The sequence below is a fragment of the Podarcis vaucheri genome, assembly GCF_965113315.1.
Source record: "Podarcis vaucheri genome assembly, chromosome: 6".
NCBI classification, from domain to species: Eukaryota; Metazoa; Chordata; class Lepidosauria; order Squamata; family Lacertidae; genus Podarcis; species Podarcis vaucheri.
The window spans coordinates 42,553,522-42,572,347 of NC_138764.1; the positions used below are offsets into that span (position 1 = coordinate 42,553,522).

The 18,826-nt window shown below is 39.8% G+C and overlaps 1 protein-coding gene across 3 annotated transcripts in view; it reads left to right on the top strand.

The window, feature by feature from the left end:
- NEGR1 (neuronal growth regulator 1) overlaps nt 1–18,826 on the top strand; it is a 474,712-nt gene that overhangs the window by 407,983 nt on the left and 47,903 nt on the right. For 2 of the 3 annotated variants that reach the window (XM_082227304.1, XM_082227303.1), the window contains exon 7: nt 5,789–5,830. The exons of the other annotated variant lie outside the window; for it this stretch is intronic. In XM_082227304.1, coding sequence (XP_082083430.1) covers nt 5,789–5,830 — 42 coding nt within the window. The remainder of the gene's footprint in view (nt 1–5,788; nt 5,831–18,826) is intronic. 3 annotated transcript variants of the gene reach the window in all.

Below are 18,826 nucleotides of genomic sequence, written 5' to 3' on the forward strand. Positions count from 1 at the left end.
TAAAAATACCACCATTTCTTTGTCTGAGCATCATTCTTTTATTTGAAATATGTTGAATCTAAGAGCTTCTTATTACAGTTGCATGAATTCAGAAAGCTGGGCATGTTGTGTATGTTTGTGGTTTGTGGAAACTATTTCCCATAGATGACATAATCAAAAACTAAGCATTTGTTTCTGAAACACCCAATGGAGTAATTGATGAGGAAGCAGAATCCAGTATCTAGGTGTTTACTCATTCTAAACATCTCTGCAGAATCTGAAGACTATCAGTTTATCTGTGGCCCTTTTGGCACATTAAAGGTAAAGGTAAAGGTACCCCTGCCCGAACGGGCCAGTCTTGACAGACTCTGGGGTTTGTGCGCCCATCTCACATCTATTGGCCGGGGGCCAGCGCTGTCCAAAGACACTTCCGGGTCACATGGCCAGCATGACAACGCTGCTCTGGCGAGCCAGAGCCGCACACGGAACGCCGTTTACCTTCCCGCTGGTAAGCGGTACCTATTTATCTACTTGCCCCCGGGGGTGCTTTCGAACTGCTAGGTGGGCAGGCGCTGGGACCGAGCAGCGGGAGCGCACCCCGCCGCGGGGATTCGAACCGCCGACCTTTCGATCGGCAAGCCCTAGGCGCTGAGGCTTTAGCCCACAGCGCCACCCGCACATTACCGGTATATTAACTTTGGAATCTGTTTCCTAAAGCTTGTTTTTATTGATTTATCAGTGGTTAATTAAAAACATCATTTTGTATTCTGTTTCATAACAATATTTTAGGTCTATTCCTCTCACAAATTATACAAAGCAACAATATTTACTGAGTGTAGTAATGATATTTATATTGAGAATGTCTATATCCATCAACATCCTTATGTTCATAAAAGAAATCAATTTGAAAAGTTTGTTTAGCTGAGATCATTGTGAAACATTTGCTTAAAAGCCAGAAACTTCATAGAGCTTATCAGGGTGTGGTTTATAGGCCTGGTTTTAAGGAAATAATGAAAGGTTTCCATTTTAAAGAGCCTTCTCTGAAAGCATCTCTCCTGGAAGGAGCACATGTATTCTGTGCTCCGATTGCTTGGCCCCATAAAGAACACAGCAGCTTCATTTTGAACCAACGTGAACTTCCAAACTGTCTTTAACAGCAGCCTCATGTGGAACATGTTACAGTAGCTTAATCTGTATGAAGCCAGAGCACACAAATAACCATGGTCAGGTCTGCTTTCGCGACATAGGGTCCCAGGTGGCAAATGAATGTGATAAAAGGAACTCCTGAAAATGGATGCCAGCTATCATAGGTTGATCCAGATCCAGGAAGACCCCCCAAAAAAAACCTGCTAACTCAGGGGACTGTCATCCCATCCAGGACTGATCACATACCTCCATCTAGATAAACTGGTTTCCTCACCCACAATGTCGTCATTTTGTCCAGATTAAGATTTGGCTTCTTTGCCATCATCCGAGAGGTGAGGAGAGCAAATGTTGGGGATAACTGTATGGCAGAACCCTCAAACTGGTAGTATTTGATTGATGCAGCAGTTGAGGTTTTCTATTTGTGAACAGATTTATTTGAAAGAGGCCTCTGAGAATTCAGCCTACTCACTAGTAATGTGAAGGAAGGGAAATGTAATGTGAGGAAGGGAAAGAGAGTCCCATTTCTTGATCCTGAAGAGCAGATGTCTGCAGAAAATTCAACCCCTACCCTGAATTCATTGGACTTCAGTTGCATCATGCATGTCAGTTCATTCAGTATCAACTCCTTGTTTCATGTAATAGCCCAGGATGCATTTGTGCATGTAGCTTTCGCATGCTGCAGCACTGCATCATGCTATGTGGTATTACCATATTTTTTGCTCTATAATTTTTTGCACCTAGTTTTTGGAGGAGGAAAATAAGAAAAAAAATATTCTGAATCTCAGAAGCCAGAACAGCAAGAGGGATCGCTGTGCAGTGAAAGCAGCAATCCCTCTTGCTGTTCTGGCTTCAGGGATAGCTGCACAGCCTGTATTCGCTCCATAAGACACACACACATTTCCCCTTACTTTTTAGGAGGGAAAAAGTGAGTCTTATAGAGCAAAATATACGGTAATTGTTCTCTTGCACGTATGTCCTGTTCACAAGACTTCAGATGTTTAGCTGTGAACAGGTTAAAACACCCATAAACTGATGTGCGGAAAGCACGACAAATTTCAGGAAAGCTGCTAGAATTTCTATATCAAGACTTGGCAAGAATGGAAACTCTGCATCAATCTTGATGATTCCTCAAAGGCTATGAGCTGTGACTTAGTCACATGGGTGTGAATGCACAGAGGCCTCTTTTCAACGATCCCATTTGCAGGTAAAAGCAAGCAATTTCTTTTCCTGGACAACCTTTAGAAACTGATTTTGTGGAAATTTTACTCTGAGATATATATAGATTATTATGGCAAGCAGAATTGCCTCCGTAAATATTGTAAGAATGATGTTTGCTGTATTAAATGGACCCTATAGCATCTATAAAGTGACCAAACGGGAGGGGGAGGAAGATTAACTTTTTCAGTGTCGGAATAACATGTTATCACAGAACATCAAGAGAGAAAATTTATGTCATCACCACCACTGAATAATGCTTTTTAAAATAAAGATAACCACAATTCCTTGGGAACTATGGATGTATTGAAAGTGTTGTGTACATTTCTTGGAGCCCTAAGTCAAAGTCACATATGTACCATACATTTAAAGTACTCTTATACCACTTGGCACCCACGACCCACCCCCATGAATCCTGGGAAATGTAGTTCATTTAAGTGTGCTGAGAGTTGTTAGGAGGCTCCTCAGAAAGCTACAATTCCCAGCACTTTTAACAAACCCAACGAAAGTTCCTTTCTACTCCATGCTGGTTATTTGGATTCCTTCTGGCAACTGAATAGTTTTTCTTCCTCTGCTAATTTCACCTCTCTCTTTTTTGGCTTTAACAGGGAATTATTATTTTTTGTAAAACGTTTTTCCTAATAAGCTTCATCTTCACTGCTTAAAATATTTCACCCTCCTAATAAATCATTGTCCCATGTTCTTTGCAACCACTAACCCTATTAGGTTTTTACTAGGACCTGGTTCAAATATATTATTTATCATTTTTAGGTTGCATTAGTTCCCATGTAGAGCTAGTCACATTAACTGCAGTGTGAAGGAAGCAGTTCTGACATGGAGAAAGTATGCCCACAGAGACAGCTTCCTGTGGGCAATTAAAGGTGTTTTTTTGGGGGGGGGGTAATCTCACCCACCACGCACTTGCAAAATTGCAGTTCAGTATTTAGGATGAACACATGCCATGCATGTTCATGCCAGGCCAGATTATTTAATCCACAGCCATACTCTGAGAGTTGCTTTTGAGCACATTTGAACCAGACCAAACATTCCTTGACTCACCCTGCTCTCCCATTCCACATGGGGTTTGTCCCAGGTTGCGTTAAGCCAGTGCCACATCCACAGGACAGAAGGAGGGGAACGCGGCAGGGGTCCTTTCACTGTGCCTGTTTCCAGACCCAGGCCAGTCTCAATAACATCACATGATAACAATATGGTTGGTTAATTATCCAGCAGACCCTGTGCTATTTCTGCCTCTTGTGCCTCGTCCTGTTCTAGGGATTTCGCTGGCTGCTTGCTGTTTGGAAAGGCGCACTGGAGCACTGATTTCTAGCAGGGCTTCCTGCTCTACCTCCACCCCCATCCAACCCCTAATCAAGCATGGTGGATCCAGGTTCGGATTGCTCTGTAAATGTGATAGGACTGCAGCAACAGGCAATTATGAACATCTTCAAGTTACTGTACTTTCGTTTCTCTAATGGATACTAATCTGTGTGCTGGATCTGCTGCATTCACTACCACACTTGATGTACAATTTCAGCTTCTGGCAGCCATCATCACTTCCGCGAACGCATGTTGTTGGTGTGCCACAGGGGAGAAATAAAACTCCTGGTACTTGTAACTTTTGTCTTGATTTGCAGGGATATTTCTTCTCCTGAGATGCAGAAGAATTCCTCCCTACCAGTATTTATACATAATTCCAATATGTGCAAGGGTTAGGTTAACTCCCCAAGAAAGCTAATGTGTTCTAAGTGTGAGTGAAAATTTAATGCTCCTTACTTCTTTTACCGTATAATAGAGTGATGCTTGAATTCTGATCTGAAGTAATGCCATGGCGTTTCAAGTCAGCATAAGAGCAACTACGAGCTGTCTGAGCAAAAGGGAGGGAGAATTAATACTGTGGCTTCAATCCTTGGATATGATTGACAGTATATGATACGAAATAATAGCCTTTCAAAGGCCATGCATTTTAGCTTCTCAAAGGAATTGTGAAGTTACTGCATAGCAGGTCAAGGTCTTCAAGTAGCATAATTATCAGAGAAGTGCCAATCCAAAATCGTTTTCCATTTTAAAAAATGTGCTAATTTATAGGTGAAGTTGATGGTGGCTTTTCTTCTTCTTTTTTGAGAGCTGAAAGAATGTATTTTACAAAAAAAAGTGCTTAGAATATAATGATACACAATTTTGACATGTTTTTCATTTCAAATACAGCAGCATTTTAAAGAAATGGTCATTTGAATTTAATTCTTTGAGTTGTGTATTAGCCTGGTTTTGATTTGCGTATGCTGTGTCAGGCAGAGAGTGACAAAAATATAGATGGAAATGAAAAGTGAAAAATGGTATGTTACAATCCATTGGATACTTACTTAAAAGTAACTTGCACTAAATCAGTGTGACAATTCCAAAGAAAAGTGTTTGTGGACAATTGGACTTTGGTGTGAAAATACTGCTTCTGGTTTGAAATACCGCTACTGGTTTGTACCTTATCTATATTTATAAATCTGATATGATTTGTTTGTTGGCCATTAATAAAAGTCAATGGGTGGAATGCAATGTAGTGCAAGGAAGTGTCCCCTTGAACACACAGGGCTTTTGTTTTGTTTTCTCCCCTGGAACTGCCACCCATGTGCCCCAAAATCTGCTCCAGGGGGTTGGGGGACCCTGTGGAGCGATTTTGTTGTGGGGCTGCAAGGGGGAAGGAAAGAAGTTTACATTCTGTTATGCAAGCAGATTTCCATTGTACAGGGGAGTGGACATTATTGAATGCCACCAATTAAATGAAATTAAAGCTGGCCTGTATTGAGAAAACCTTAAATTAATGCCTTGTTTCATGACTCACTGAGCTGCTGTGAACCTTATTTTAAACTTTCCTTTCAAATTTACTAAACCAAAATGTATGTCACCATTTTTGTGCATTTGATGCATTAAAAAAAAACATTGATTAAAAGAAATCACTGGAAGGTATTTTGGACCTTTCTATGGACATATGCATTTTTTAAAAACCCCAATAAAATTTTAAAAATCAGTTGTGTGAGCAGATAATTACATCTGTATTCACATTAAAAGATGGATATTAAGGTGTATTTTGTATGCTGATTTCAGTCACCTACCAGACAACTTTATCAGAGAACTTCAAGGGTAGGTCAGCAAAGGCAGTTTGGCTGTAGTTTGTCTCTCAGAGTGTTTTATTTTGACTCCTGTGTCTTAGTGATGCATGAATAAAGAAACTGATGTGTGTCACCCATGAACACGGTTTTTGCTTACTGCATGATTTTCACAGAAAACGCCAAAGTCTTGGTGGGTTTTGTTTGTCTTCCTTGTTTCCTAAGTTAACCTCATAAGCATTATCTGTTGCATGACCATGACCGATGACTGTCTCATTTTGTATTTGTCTTCCATATGTGATTAATATCCAAATGTTCTTTTTTTTCTTCCTTTTCCCTTTTTGTAGAAATTATTGAGCCTACTACTACTAGTCCTGTCTCAAGCCCAGGTCAGTATCCACATACACCCCCAAAGTATGCTTGGGTACTCTCTCCCTCCCTCTGTCTTTCCAAGGAATGACAACATATATGTTGCTGCCATGCCAGTAGACACGCAGTTGGTGTTGAGCAGTATTACTTCTATTACTGCTGAATTGTCTCTTTCCTGTCTTTGTGCACTCACCGTTTGTGCTGCTCTTTGGGCAAATGCTATTCTGCCTTGGTAGATTTCTTTTATGAAAGCGCTTCTCTGTTTCCCTCTGTCCCAAAGATCACACAGCAGATGCAGACAGCATTGGCTTAGTGGTGAAATGCCTTGTGCTTTTTATATTCTCTTTGTGGTATTATCTGTGCTAAATTGATTGTTGGCTGTTTTGCTGGAAGCAAGGCATTTGTGTGAGTTTTCTTTCCCCCCTGGCTCTTCCTTTGTGCATATTGTGTTGGAACATCTATGACCGAATGCAGGGCTGTGCTAATGATGGGGTACCTTTTTCTGTAAAAGTTGTTCACATAGCAAAGCTTCATGAGCTGAAGTAACACAAGATGAAGAATTTTATTAATTTTAACTTACAAGGTCAGATCTTCAGAGAGAAATGCAGATTTTCTATCTCCCGATTAATAAAAAAGACAGAATCATTCCTTGGTCTTTGAGGGCTATTCTGTTATTTACTTCCTGTCGTAATTTCACTGGACTAACACCTGCAGAGGTTACTTTAGCTCTAAAAAAACCAAAAACCCTGATGTGCAGAATGGCTATATACCATATTTTTTGCTCTATAAGACGCACTTTTTCCCTCCTAAAAAGTAAGGGGAAATATGTGTGCGTCTTATGGAGAGAATGCAGGCTCTGCGGCTATCCCAGAAGCCAGAACAGCAAGAGGAATCGCTGCTTTCGCTGCTTCTGGCTTCTGGGATTCAGAATATTTTTCCCCCCCTTGTTTTCCTCCTCCAAAAACTAGGTGCGTCTTATGGTCTGGTCGTCTTATACAGCGAAAAATACGGTATATATTTTTTCATACTACTTAAGGAATGTCTTTCTTTACCTATCCTCTAAAAAAATCAGAACTGTGGAAACAGGTTCTGCTGCCAAACCAGTGCATATTTCTACAAAACCATAGCAGTGTTTTGATATAGGCATTCTACAAATCTTCAGCAAAGACTTGGCCTACCCCTGGTAGCCACAACGCCGAGGGCAGATGCTGACACCAAAATTCTAGCTTCGCAAACTTTTGAAATATGGTAGTCTTTAGTGTGGAAATTTGCCCTGCTTTGAAGATGTATAGTTTGAACTATAAAGAATGAGAGTTCCCACTGCTTCTGTAGAAATTCTCATGTGTTTTCTGTGTCATTCATGCAGTGTCTGACACAGCTGTGCAACGAACTAATCTAGCAGTGTCTTGAAAGAAACACTTAAAAGTCGTGCTTAGGGTTTGTCTGGTAGTCTCACTTGCCACATAGCTGATAATATAGCTCACTAGAATTTGCTTTTTCTTTTCATTTTACCACAGTGTTATAAAAAAAAGCTATGCTATAAAACTTAATACAACCTAAAGTACATTTATACCCAAGTTGTTAGTTGTTTGTTTGAACACATTCTTTCTTTAGAAAGCAATCCACAATTGAAACATTTTGCAGGTTGAGAAGCATTGTGTTCTGGTGCACTTTTTCTATAGTTTTAACATTCCTCCCCATACCTACTCCTGAGCCTAAAACTTACAGTCAATCAGTAGATTTGTTGCTCAACCAAAGATCATAGCAAATCTGAACAGTATAGTATTGACAGGTGGAGAGCCACAAACTCACACGGTGCCATCAGATAGATTATTCCCTCCTGAGCACTGTAAAGTATTGGTGGTTCACTGCAGAGGATTTTCCAAGTTGGTGGCCAATGGCTACATAAGCTACCCTCCTCTCTTCCCAGAAAGGCTACATTTTATGTCTGCTTTGTGAAAAACAGGCAGATGCAAGTGGACGCTGTTGAGAATTCTGAAGCTTTCCCCAGAAGCACAGGGCCATAATGGGAACATAGACATAGATGCAAAGAAGCAAGGGTTGCTATCACCTTGCATGGAGATTTAGGTGGTATGCAGCAATGCTCCTTTCAGGACTAAAAATCCTGTGGGCCTGGGATCTTCAAACTCTTAATACTGTCTCTTTATTAGTATTCCGTAATACTTTGCTTCCCCATGGCTAGTTATGTGCTGAGATTCCTTGGGAACTTCAATCTGCTGGGTAAGCCTTATCTAGAAGATTTATCTTCTAGATAAAGGCAGGATCCAGTGGCAATACCTGCTGTAGGGAGTATCCATTCATCTTACTGCTACCCGCCCAATGACTAATTGATCTTTCACTGTAGCGAGAATGCATAAATATTGTCAAGGCTACTAACGTAACCCCCTATTGCTGATGGGGTTGCCAGAAACCACAGGGACCGTAAGCATAGCTGTAATGCTTTGTAGCTTGCTTTTAGCTGTCTAAGAAAAATATTTACCCTTTACCCCATTTGTATGTCCAAAATGAACCCCTGCCAGTTGGCAAAACAAGAAGTTTTATTCTTCAGACCTTCAATCAGCTTGTGGATGCAGGACTGGTCCCACTCCAGATGATTGTAATTGAATGGCTTAATGCTTGAAGAAGCCCACAGATTGAACAAGAAGGAATGATGGATTCTTAATATGGTCCCCTTTTGATTTATTTCATTCATTTCTTCTATAAGTGTTCCACAGGCAGTGGGTGTCTTTGTGGCTTCATCTCTCCACCTTTGTTGTTGTTGTTGTTGTTGTTGTTGTTGTTGTTGTTGTTGTTGTTGTTGTTGTTGTTATACAGATTTATTGACTGCTTCACAGCATGAAGCCATCAAAGCAGTGCACAGTGTAGAAACAGAAAAAAACACAGAAGGTCCTTTTATTGGCTTCCTGGTTTTTGAGGAGATTGAATGAGTTTGGTTATTTTTGAACCCTTGATTTCTTTTTTGTGTGGCGTTTTCTTATTTTAAGCTGCTTTGGATGGGCCATTACACCCACAAAACAGCCCTGAAACATTTCATGGTGATGGTGATAATAATCTGTTTGCTTCCTTATCACTCCCTCCCAAAATACCACGCACTACAATCCAGTAAGAAGTTAATAACAGATACGAATGGGCTTTAGTGTGTCTGACTTCATGCTGGATCGTGGCCAGTTTATTTCAACGTTAAACGAAATAGATATTGTATCATTTTGTTTTGTCTCACTGGTGATGTAAATTGCTTAGCTTTAATTTTCGAGTTCTTTCAACACTTTGAATGTACAACTACAATGTAGCAATCTAGGGCTGTGTGTTTTTAATAGCTGTTTATTCCTTGTCAGCAAATGAAGTTGGAGAGCAAATAATGAAGATTTATGGAGTACTTTTGAAAATAGAAATGTTTATGGGTGGCCTATGTTACACTGTTTTAGGAGGCTTTCATGAGAAAGAAGGAATCGGTGATGACAGGGGAAAATTACAGCCTTAGAAATGAGTATAATGTGTTTAAAGAGCCTATCTTGATCCCAGTTTTGATTCTGTTTTGCTGACATCATTGGCAGAACTTCCATTTCCCATTAGTTCATCATACCATCCCCAACTACCTCTCAATGATGAACATTTCTTCTTGTCATGCTAGCTGCTAATTAGCCATTGTTCACTTTCAGTCAACATCAAAAATAATTGGAGAGGGATTTCCTTCACAAACCCTGAAAATATCATCTGGACAAAAACCATAAACATAAATGTTTGACATTTTGAGAGGCAGGCAGTACTGATCAATGTTGTTGCAACTGATGATGATTCAGAAATGCTGGCAGCAATGAAGAGAGAGGAAGGGAGAGACGACAACAAATGAACATTTTCTAGTGAACTTCAAGAATTGGCTTGAAATTCTACATGAAGATCATTGACTGACAGGCAAAATTAACTATGACTAAATGAAAAGCATTGCAAAACATGTATAATCTCCACTGAAGATAGTGCTGGGTGAAAGTTGATGCAGTGTGGAAATTTACAGCTTAAAAATGAAGAAGATGAACATTTGCAAGCAAAGGACTGCAGAAAGCAGATTGTTTTATAGCAGATTGGCAAAGAGGAATTTATATAATTGGGGGAAATATTAATAGGAACTAGAGAACTGAACAAGGGGCCACAGCTCAGTGGTGAGTACATGATCTGCATACACAAAATCTCACGTTCAATCCCTAGCATCTCCAATTAACAGGATGTCAAGTTTCAGAGCTGTGACTACTTGCATAACCTTGGAGGACTGTTTGCCAGTTGAAAAAGGCAGTTGGTCTCACTCCACATAAAAGCAGCTTAATATGCTCATAGGTTCACTATGCCAGCTATATTCAAGAAATGAAAAAACACCATGTGATCAAGAGATTTGATCAGATGAGACTCAAATGCAAGGACGGCGAGCTTGAATAAATATTCATAATGTTGTTTCCTTGCATACGGAATGCATGTGATGTATTGATATACGGGTTTAAAAATCTATTAACCTATTTTATCAGGTTTTATTGTGAAAGGGTGGGCGGAACCCTCTGAAACTTCATATGTATGCTAATGGGATCTGAACTGGTAGCGACTGATCAGGACCAGAACTTGAAGTCACAGTGCCGAGCTCAATGAAGATGTCAGTTCAGTGTGTGGCAACCCCCCCAAAAAAGGGTGAATTCCATGGAAATAAAACTGCTGATATCATAATGCTGTTGCGCAAATCTATGGTGTGACCACACTTGGAACACTGTGAATATTCTCAAAAAGGATAATAAAGAGCTGGAGAAGTTTCAGAAAAGGGCAAGCAAGATGGTCAAGGGGCTTGATCAACTTCCCTGTGAGAAAAGGTTAAAACACTGGGGCTTTAAGGGGGGGGGAGATGCCTATGGAATAATGCAGGGAATGGAGAAAGTGGGTAGAGATAAGGTTTTCTCCCGCTCTCATAATTGTAGAACCTGGAGCCACTGATGAAGCTTCATGTTGGAAGATGCAGGACTGCCTAAAGAAAGGTGCTTCTTCAAAGACCATGTAGTTAGAACAGGCATAGGCAAACTCCGGCCCTCCAGATGTTTGGGACTACAATTCCCATCATCCCTGACCACTGGTCCTGTTAGCTAGGGGTGATGGGAATTGTAGTCCCAAACATCTGGAGGGCCGGAGTTTGCCTATGCCTGAGTTAGAACCATGCAGTTCCCTCTCACGAGATGTAGTGACTGTCATCAGCTTGCTGTTGACCAGCTGCTGTGAATCACAAGTAGCAAAAGGACTGCCAAATTAAGGTGCTGTTTGCAAGCTTTCCGTTTCCATTCGGCCGGCCACAGTTCGAACAGGATGTTGGACTGGGTTGGTCTTTGCTCTGATTTAGCACAACACTTTTGCTCTCTTATATTCTCAAAAAACTATTGCCTACATCTAGCCATATTTTATGTGCAGTTCATAATTATTGTGGGGAAATAAAGATTCTGTAGTGCAGACTATTGTTGAATATTACATAATGCTGTGATTTGGATTTGTGCACCCACTGGAAATCTATTGTTAGACTATAGTCATAGAGCATGACAGCCATTCAGATATAGTTTTAAAAGTGCTGAAGGCAAGCATTCTCTCCTAGTTTACAAGCTGTGGTAGATACACAAAAAAACAGAAGGTAGATCTATATTAAGAATAATGTTGCTTGCATTCCTGTTTTGTAAAAAGAATCCCTAATTAACTGATTGTTTTAAAACAATAAAAGTGGCATATGTTTTTCATGAAATCAGAAAAGGAAACTTGGCATTATATATAACAGAAACCTTGCAAATGTCTGCATACTTATATGGCTGAATTTGGGGTCTCGTATGGGAATTCCACAAGCAGGACCTGGGTGCAGCAGTGCTCTCCCAATTTGTGATTCCCAACAACTGTTATTCACATGCATACTGTCTCTGCCACTGGAGGTAGAAAACAGACTTCGTGGCTAGTAGCCATTGATAGCCTTATAATCCAAATGGACATAGGCTAGATTCAGAGGTTCTGTTGGTTCCCTGAATCTTTACTTACTGACTGACTTACAGCAATTCTGTGTCTTCCAGTTAAAAATAAATAAATTGCTCTTTCACAAATGGAAGGATTTCACCCAGCTGAGGTTTTTCACCCAGTTGAGGTTTGACAGGTGGAAAAAGGGGAGTTGATTTTAATTGATTACCCCTTTCCCCACCAAATACCCCATGCCACCCTCCCTTTTTTTCTGGAGGGTCCCCCAACCCTTCAAAGCAGCTTTTCAGAGACCACAGAGATTCTTGGGAAGATGGGGGAATCAGTTCAAATTGGCTCCCCACCTTCTGATAATGGGATCATCCACTCAAGGCATTTCTTGACTCAAGTCTAGGCTGTAATTAAGGCTTGTAAACATCACCTGACTGAAACTATAATTGTGATTCTAAATCAGTAAAAAAAGCAAGCAAGCAAGCAAGCAAACAGCCACCTCCCAAAAATGCCAGTCGTGTGTGTGTGTGTGTGTGTGTGTGTGTGTATTACATTGGGATGCCACTGGGAATTAAAGGAAATAAAAACAAAGAGTTCTAAATAACATATAAAGAAGACATACATGTGTATTATTTAAGTAGTAGCTGAATTGAACAAATATATTGTGTACCACCTTGCATTCAATCTGTGGTTTTTACAGCTATGTCTACTATCAGCCTGTTATGAATAGAACTGGCAAATCAAGAAAACAAGGAGAACATTGACCAGGCTTCATTACATGGGTGACAAAATAATTCCCTCTTTCCCCCAATACCATACCATAATAACCCCATACCAATCATAATCAATCACTGAAATATTTTAGTTAACTCTGAGACATCCTTTTTATTGTGCATTCATAAAGATCACATCTGTTCTGAGGGAGAGGGAATTCTACTATTGTTGAGCTATAGCTTTTCAGTCAGCAGTAATGTGGTAGCATTGAGGCAGCCTCGTAGAACAATTATTAAAGCAGGTTGGTGTGTGGACATAAATGTACTAGTGGTATAAATCCACAAATTTTTGCTGACTATTGCTGTCACGGGCATGATGACCACAGCCCGGTGTGGGGTAGAACATGGAAATGAACATAGGAGATGGGTATTGGGTTGAAATTAGGCCACAACATTATTGATTACAGATGTCAGTAGGTTTGCTTAGGCACTGGGCATGTATCCAGCATCAGAAAGCCCACATGCCGGCTGATAGGAACCTAGTGGGGTCAGCCGTGCTAGGGAGTCAACCCCAATGTGGACTGGGTGCCACGACCCAACACAGGCTGCCAGTGGAAGAGGTGTTTTGGCTCATTGGCCCCGTGTGGACTCCGAGACAGAGTCATCCCTCTTGGGCTGCGTTAATGGAGTACCTGCTCAGCTAAAGATCCAGCCCCATGCTTCACCATTATATTTATATCCTGTATTTTTCCTATTCCAGGACTCATGCAATTGCTTTGAAACAATGCAGTGTTCAAATTTATATGCTCAAGTAAAAAAATAGGTGACCATCAAGGCTGTGTCTAGTGCCTAGCTAAGCAGCTGCTGAGTTCTAGTTCTTGTGCTGTGCCTCTCAGGGTGGTATCTACTAATGCTTCTACTAGTGCAACAACTTGGCTGTGCATCAGAACCCCTCCCCTCCTCTCTCCATATGCCCCCTTAATGTGTTCTGGGAGTTGCCCCAACTTTCTAGAACAGTTTGGAGGCAAGGGCACACAGGGGAAAGAGAGGGAGCAGTTCAGTTGCACAGGTAGAAAACCTTGTGCTAGCGGAAGCATTTCATCAGCCACTCACTTCTTTTGGTCCAGGAGATTACTCTGCAAAAAGCTTCAAAACGTTGTTATAGATCTCGTGGAAGCTATGAACATGGCCTGACGGAACCTCCTTTTCTGCCCTCCCACCGTGCTTGTGGTCAGTTATTACAATTGCAGTGTTTATTGACAGAGATTGGTTTAGGACCAGAGTGACTCTAGTTTGCATTTCCTTCCAGAAGGGTTTGAATACCGTAGGTCGGTTGGGTCTGCCTGTGGTTGACTACATTTCCAAAAGCTGCCCATGGGTATAATGCCCAGGTGTTTAAGGTATGCTGGTATCCAGTAAGTTCAGTGAAGTATTTACTGTTGGATTGGACTCGGTCTGATGGCACAGGTGGCTGTTTTAATGTCACTTAGATCATTTTTCAATTCTGCAGGTGTTACATGGGTATATACTACTCTATTCCACTTTTCCCTTGCTGTCTCTGTCAGGTTCTGTGTTGCATACTGCCAGGTAAAGGCATTTCTTAAGTTTTCTTGAGACGTTTTGGGGCATGGGCTGTTTGCAGAAGATCAGGTGTGGCTGCTGTACTCAGTGTCTAAGATCCACATTTTTCCACTATGGTACTTAGTAGGGGGGAAAGTACAAACATCTCTCATACCAAATCAGACCAAGATTCTTTATACCCTGTCCAATGTTCAAGCTCAGCTGATTGTACACTAACTTTGGGGAAACTAATCAATGTAGCAAGGGTACTGGTGAAAGTCACCTTCGCTTTCTTTCATGAGGAAAGTGGGATGTAAAATTTTAAATATACAATAATAAATACGTGGATTAAATCTGGTTCTTTTTATGTACATTGTTGTCTGTATTTACCATTGTGTTGGGAGTTCTTTGCTGAACTAAAATTGCCCATAGAGCCTCTATAAGAACTGTGTTGGTGTGCTTTGTAAATTTTTATTTTTGTAAGTTGAAATTACTTTTCCATTTCTTACTGCGAGAGAACATTTATTATCCACAACAAAGAGATTTCAAATGACAATTTCCTTTGTTAAAAAAAGGGGGGGGGAATACTACATGGATGCTAATTTGAGGCAACTGACTTTCTTTTCTTTTTATACTTTAATTCCGCAAGAAGATGAACATATTAAAACAGTTAATAAAGTAGAGCCTGCATTAACTTAGGAACAAAAGGATTTTCTACAGCGAGAAAACAAGAAACTTGAAAGGTGGCAAGTATTTCCACTAAATCCAGCATGTTATATGAGAAACAAAAAACTCAATTACATCTAATTAAGGCCACATACAATGAGTCAGAGAAGCTGTGAAGCTTAGTTGCTTAGTTTCATGTTAATAACAGTAGAAATGAGAAGTTGTAAGTTCACAGTTTAGCATTGTATTCAGTATTCTATACCATATTCCCTAGACATCTGTGTTAATATTGAGTTACCCTTACTGATTCTATAGATGATGAAATGGGTCTATAGATTTGAAAACTGGGCCTGGCAGTAATATCCATAATTTTCAACTGTTTCTAACTTGAAATTGATTAGGAGGAGGATCTCTGTGAAGTACTGAAATAGGGAAAAGAGTTGAAATAAAATGCTAGAAAATCAAGTAGCAGTATTAGTAGGAAATAATTAGTGACCTTTCCTAATTGGCTCATTTCATGAAGTGTTTTTTTGTATAAGTTAGTTCAATGAGAGATGTTGCATTTGTGTCCGTTATTAAGATGAAAAGTACACTGTGTGCATTTTAGTAAATTGATTCTTACCATTTTTATTCCAATTACTACCAATTTTACTTCTTCAGTATATTTTAAAACATTAAAAGATACTAAAATAACAATTTTCTGAATGAACTAACACAGAAGAAACATGTTTACTTCTCTTTTCAATGCCAATTTGGACTTAAGTAATTGTTTTCTGGACTTGGTATCCTTGAAATGTGCAGTCTTATTGTGGCCAGAAATATTCTGTTTAATAAATCATGGATTTGCTGTTATGGAGGAAGATTTGCATTTGATTTTCTCAGTAATGAAAGACCTTGAACAAACCATTATCTAAGTTTCCTGCTAGTCATCTCCCCCCACCCCAGATTTAAAGCAAGACTTTACCCAGCTGAAATCCCATTGAATGAAATAAATGGAGCAACAAGTGTCAGGATTTACCTAAGTTGTAACTTTTAGCCCATACCTCTCACCTGGGCCTCACAGTAATATTCATAATTTTCAAGTGTCTCTAACTTAAAATTGATTAGGAGAGGTTGTTTCTCTGTTTGGCTGACTCATGGGATCAAAAACTCTCACAGAGATACATGACCCCACACTTCTGCTGGGGAAAGATTATCACAATCCAGAGAGATAATGCATGTTTCATAAGGGACTGTCACCCATATGATCAAGTGGCAGTGATTTTGTGTTGTCATGTGCCTCAAGAACAGCTGTATCAACTGAGGCTGGACCCAAAAAATAATAATTCTCCAACATCTCCCAAGTGAACAACTAAGTTCCTTTCACAGAAAATATTTTGTACGGTATCAACTCATTTTTTTATTCTGCTCAGGGAGGCGTTTCTGTACCTGTCAAATTTGTAGTGATTTTTTTATTGGGGGGTCAGGGAAGATACAATTCTTATGTTTTAAAGCCCTTAGGAATTATTTATGTGCTTGGTGCACAACATTTATAGACTGCAGTGCTTCACTGATGTTGAATCAGTTTCATTGGCTTGAGTGCCAAATTGCATAGAACTCAAACCTACCCATGGAACTCCCCCCCCCCCCGATTCATTTCAGTGTTTGAGGTGAGGTCTGTGGGCACTTGAAAAGAGGGAATTATGTTGTTGGATACTAATGGGCATATGATTCACGCCATAACAGCAAGATGGCGTGAATCATATGCCCATTAGTATCCAAGATGGCGTGAATCATGGAACAATGATATATTGTTAATGTTATTTATTTTCTGCTTTACAATGCTTTCTGTTTTAAGCGCTGAGGAGTCGTGTTCAAAAATAATGGAACAGTAGCTTTTAGAAGAATGACAAAAACAGTTGTACTGTGGGGACTCTGGAGCAATTTATTCAGTCAACACAGATGGAAATGTTAGTGGCAAATGCAGGTTTCAAAAAGGAACGTTCTAAAATATCCAGGGAAATACCGAAAATAAAAAAGATTGTGTGATAAATGTAAATGTTTCTATACTAAAGAGCTAAATGTTTGGCTGACTCATGGGATAATGCATAAAAAGACTGGATTATTCCAGGAGACCTGTTTGGTTACAGAGAATCATAACAATATAATTCGCTTGCTCACTGAATAAATAAAGAATCAGATCATTTTCTATCAAGTAAGGACAAGATCTGAAACAGGTCATCTGGAGTTCATTGATTAACATTTTCTAGACCTGTGTATCAAATTGTGAACAATTATAATATTAATGAGCTTTGCCACAGTGAGTCAGAAAGCTATTTTGATGCATCTCTTATGCTGTGCATAGTCCAGCACATGAAAGCCACTGTTTCAAAGACAAATTAGAATACCCAACCATTTCAAGCACCTTATGCATTATTTTGATTGATCAATTTTGCCCAGTTTTTCCTTTTGAATTGTCTGAAGATGCTTCTGGTCTCTATTAGGACACAAAAGGCTCCACAGAGTTTTGAAGTTGTGATTAATAAATATTTTTTTAATTTTTTTTATTGGTTTAGCCTCTATACCCATAAGTCCACTCACCATCTCTTGGGGGGGGGGGGCTTTGCAGGCTGCCATTCCCCCATGTGCTGTGACCCGACATGGTTTGGTTTGGTTTGGTGGTTACTATTGGTTTGGTTTGTTGTTTAAATTTTCTGTACTGGTTGGTATGCTATAAATATTATTATTGTTTTAAATTGTTCTTTTTGCTTCTTACTACTATGATAAGTCTCCCTGGGAACATAAATCTATGCTGAATGTGTTGGAAATAAATTATGCAAGTAACTTTTTAAGAAACCTGATAATGTTTTTAAGAACATTTTTCTTCAGGAATAGTGCTTTTTTTCTTTCAATGACTTCTTGGCAATTCAAAGAGTTATTTTCTATCCAGAAATTTAAATGGGAGAATATTCATCACAGCCCTTGCAAAATTACTTTTGGCCATAATCATGATGGTGCTGACGATTCATGCTTCAACCTACATATCTCACAGACTTTGTTGAAAATATGTGTCTAAGAATATGCAATTTTCCCGATTTCCTCACTTCCAACTTCACATTATTCATTACCATCACATGAAGTGGCTATAATCAACCTGTTTAATTTAGACCTTTTAAAAAATAAATCCAACCAACAGTATTTTTCTATGTGCATGCTTGTTGATATTCATAAGTCTATGTGAAAAGGAAATGAGAAAATTGCTCAACAGAAACAGTTGTCACATGCTGTAAATAAGCAATCTGGGAGAAGATAGGCAAATGTTATCATTTTTTTCAATTATAGTAATCTCAGGTATTTCTGTAATTACAGATGGGCATACGGTTTTTGGATAAAAATGCAGTAGTTTGGTTGTTTTCAGTCTCTTAAAAACAAATCACCTTCCAAATTATCTAGCTTGGGCTTTCTATTTATTTTAAGAACACTGCATTACTTCAGTAACAGATAAGCATTTGTGTGCCAGGGAGGGAGGGAGGCAGGCAGGAGAAAGAACCGAAAGAGGCTCTGTATGGGTGAAAGCATAGTATGGGAAAACAATCCATTGTCCCCATAGGCACCAACTCCTAAGGGTCAATGCAGTTTCGACCCAAATTTATTTTTATTCTTTTAGGGGGCTGGCCCCCTCCATATTTAGAGCCCACGATCCTCTTGAGAAGCTGGTGCTTCTGATTCTCCCCAGGTAGCCTACCTGCTGGTCCAATTTTTCACCCAACCCATCTGCATGGCAACCTAAGGAGTTGCTATGAGAGAGACCATGGTATGGAGTCTCCCACAGTGACTTGGTTGTGTGGTGTTGGCACCCCAAGCTAGGCTTCACTGAAGATTCATTTTGGCTCTTTCCTCTACAGATAAGGATCCTTCCCAAAGCCTTCCCTCACCAAGTTACGACAAATACCAATAATATACTCTTGTTGAAAGGCAAAATCCCTACAGGCAAGGCCCCACCTTGAACTGTTGGTAAAATACCTTCCTAGCTCTGTCATAGAATCATAGAGTTGGAATAGACCACAAGGGCCATCGAGTCCAACCCCCTGCCAAGCAGGAAACAACCAGTGG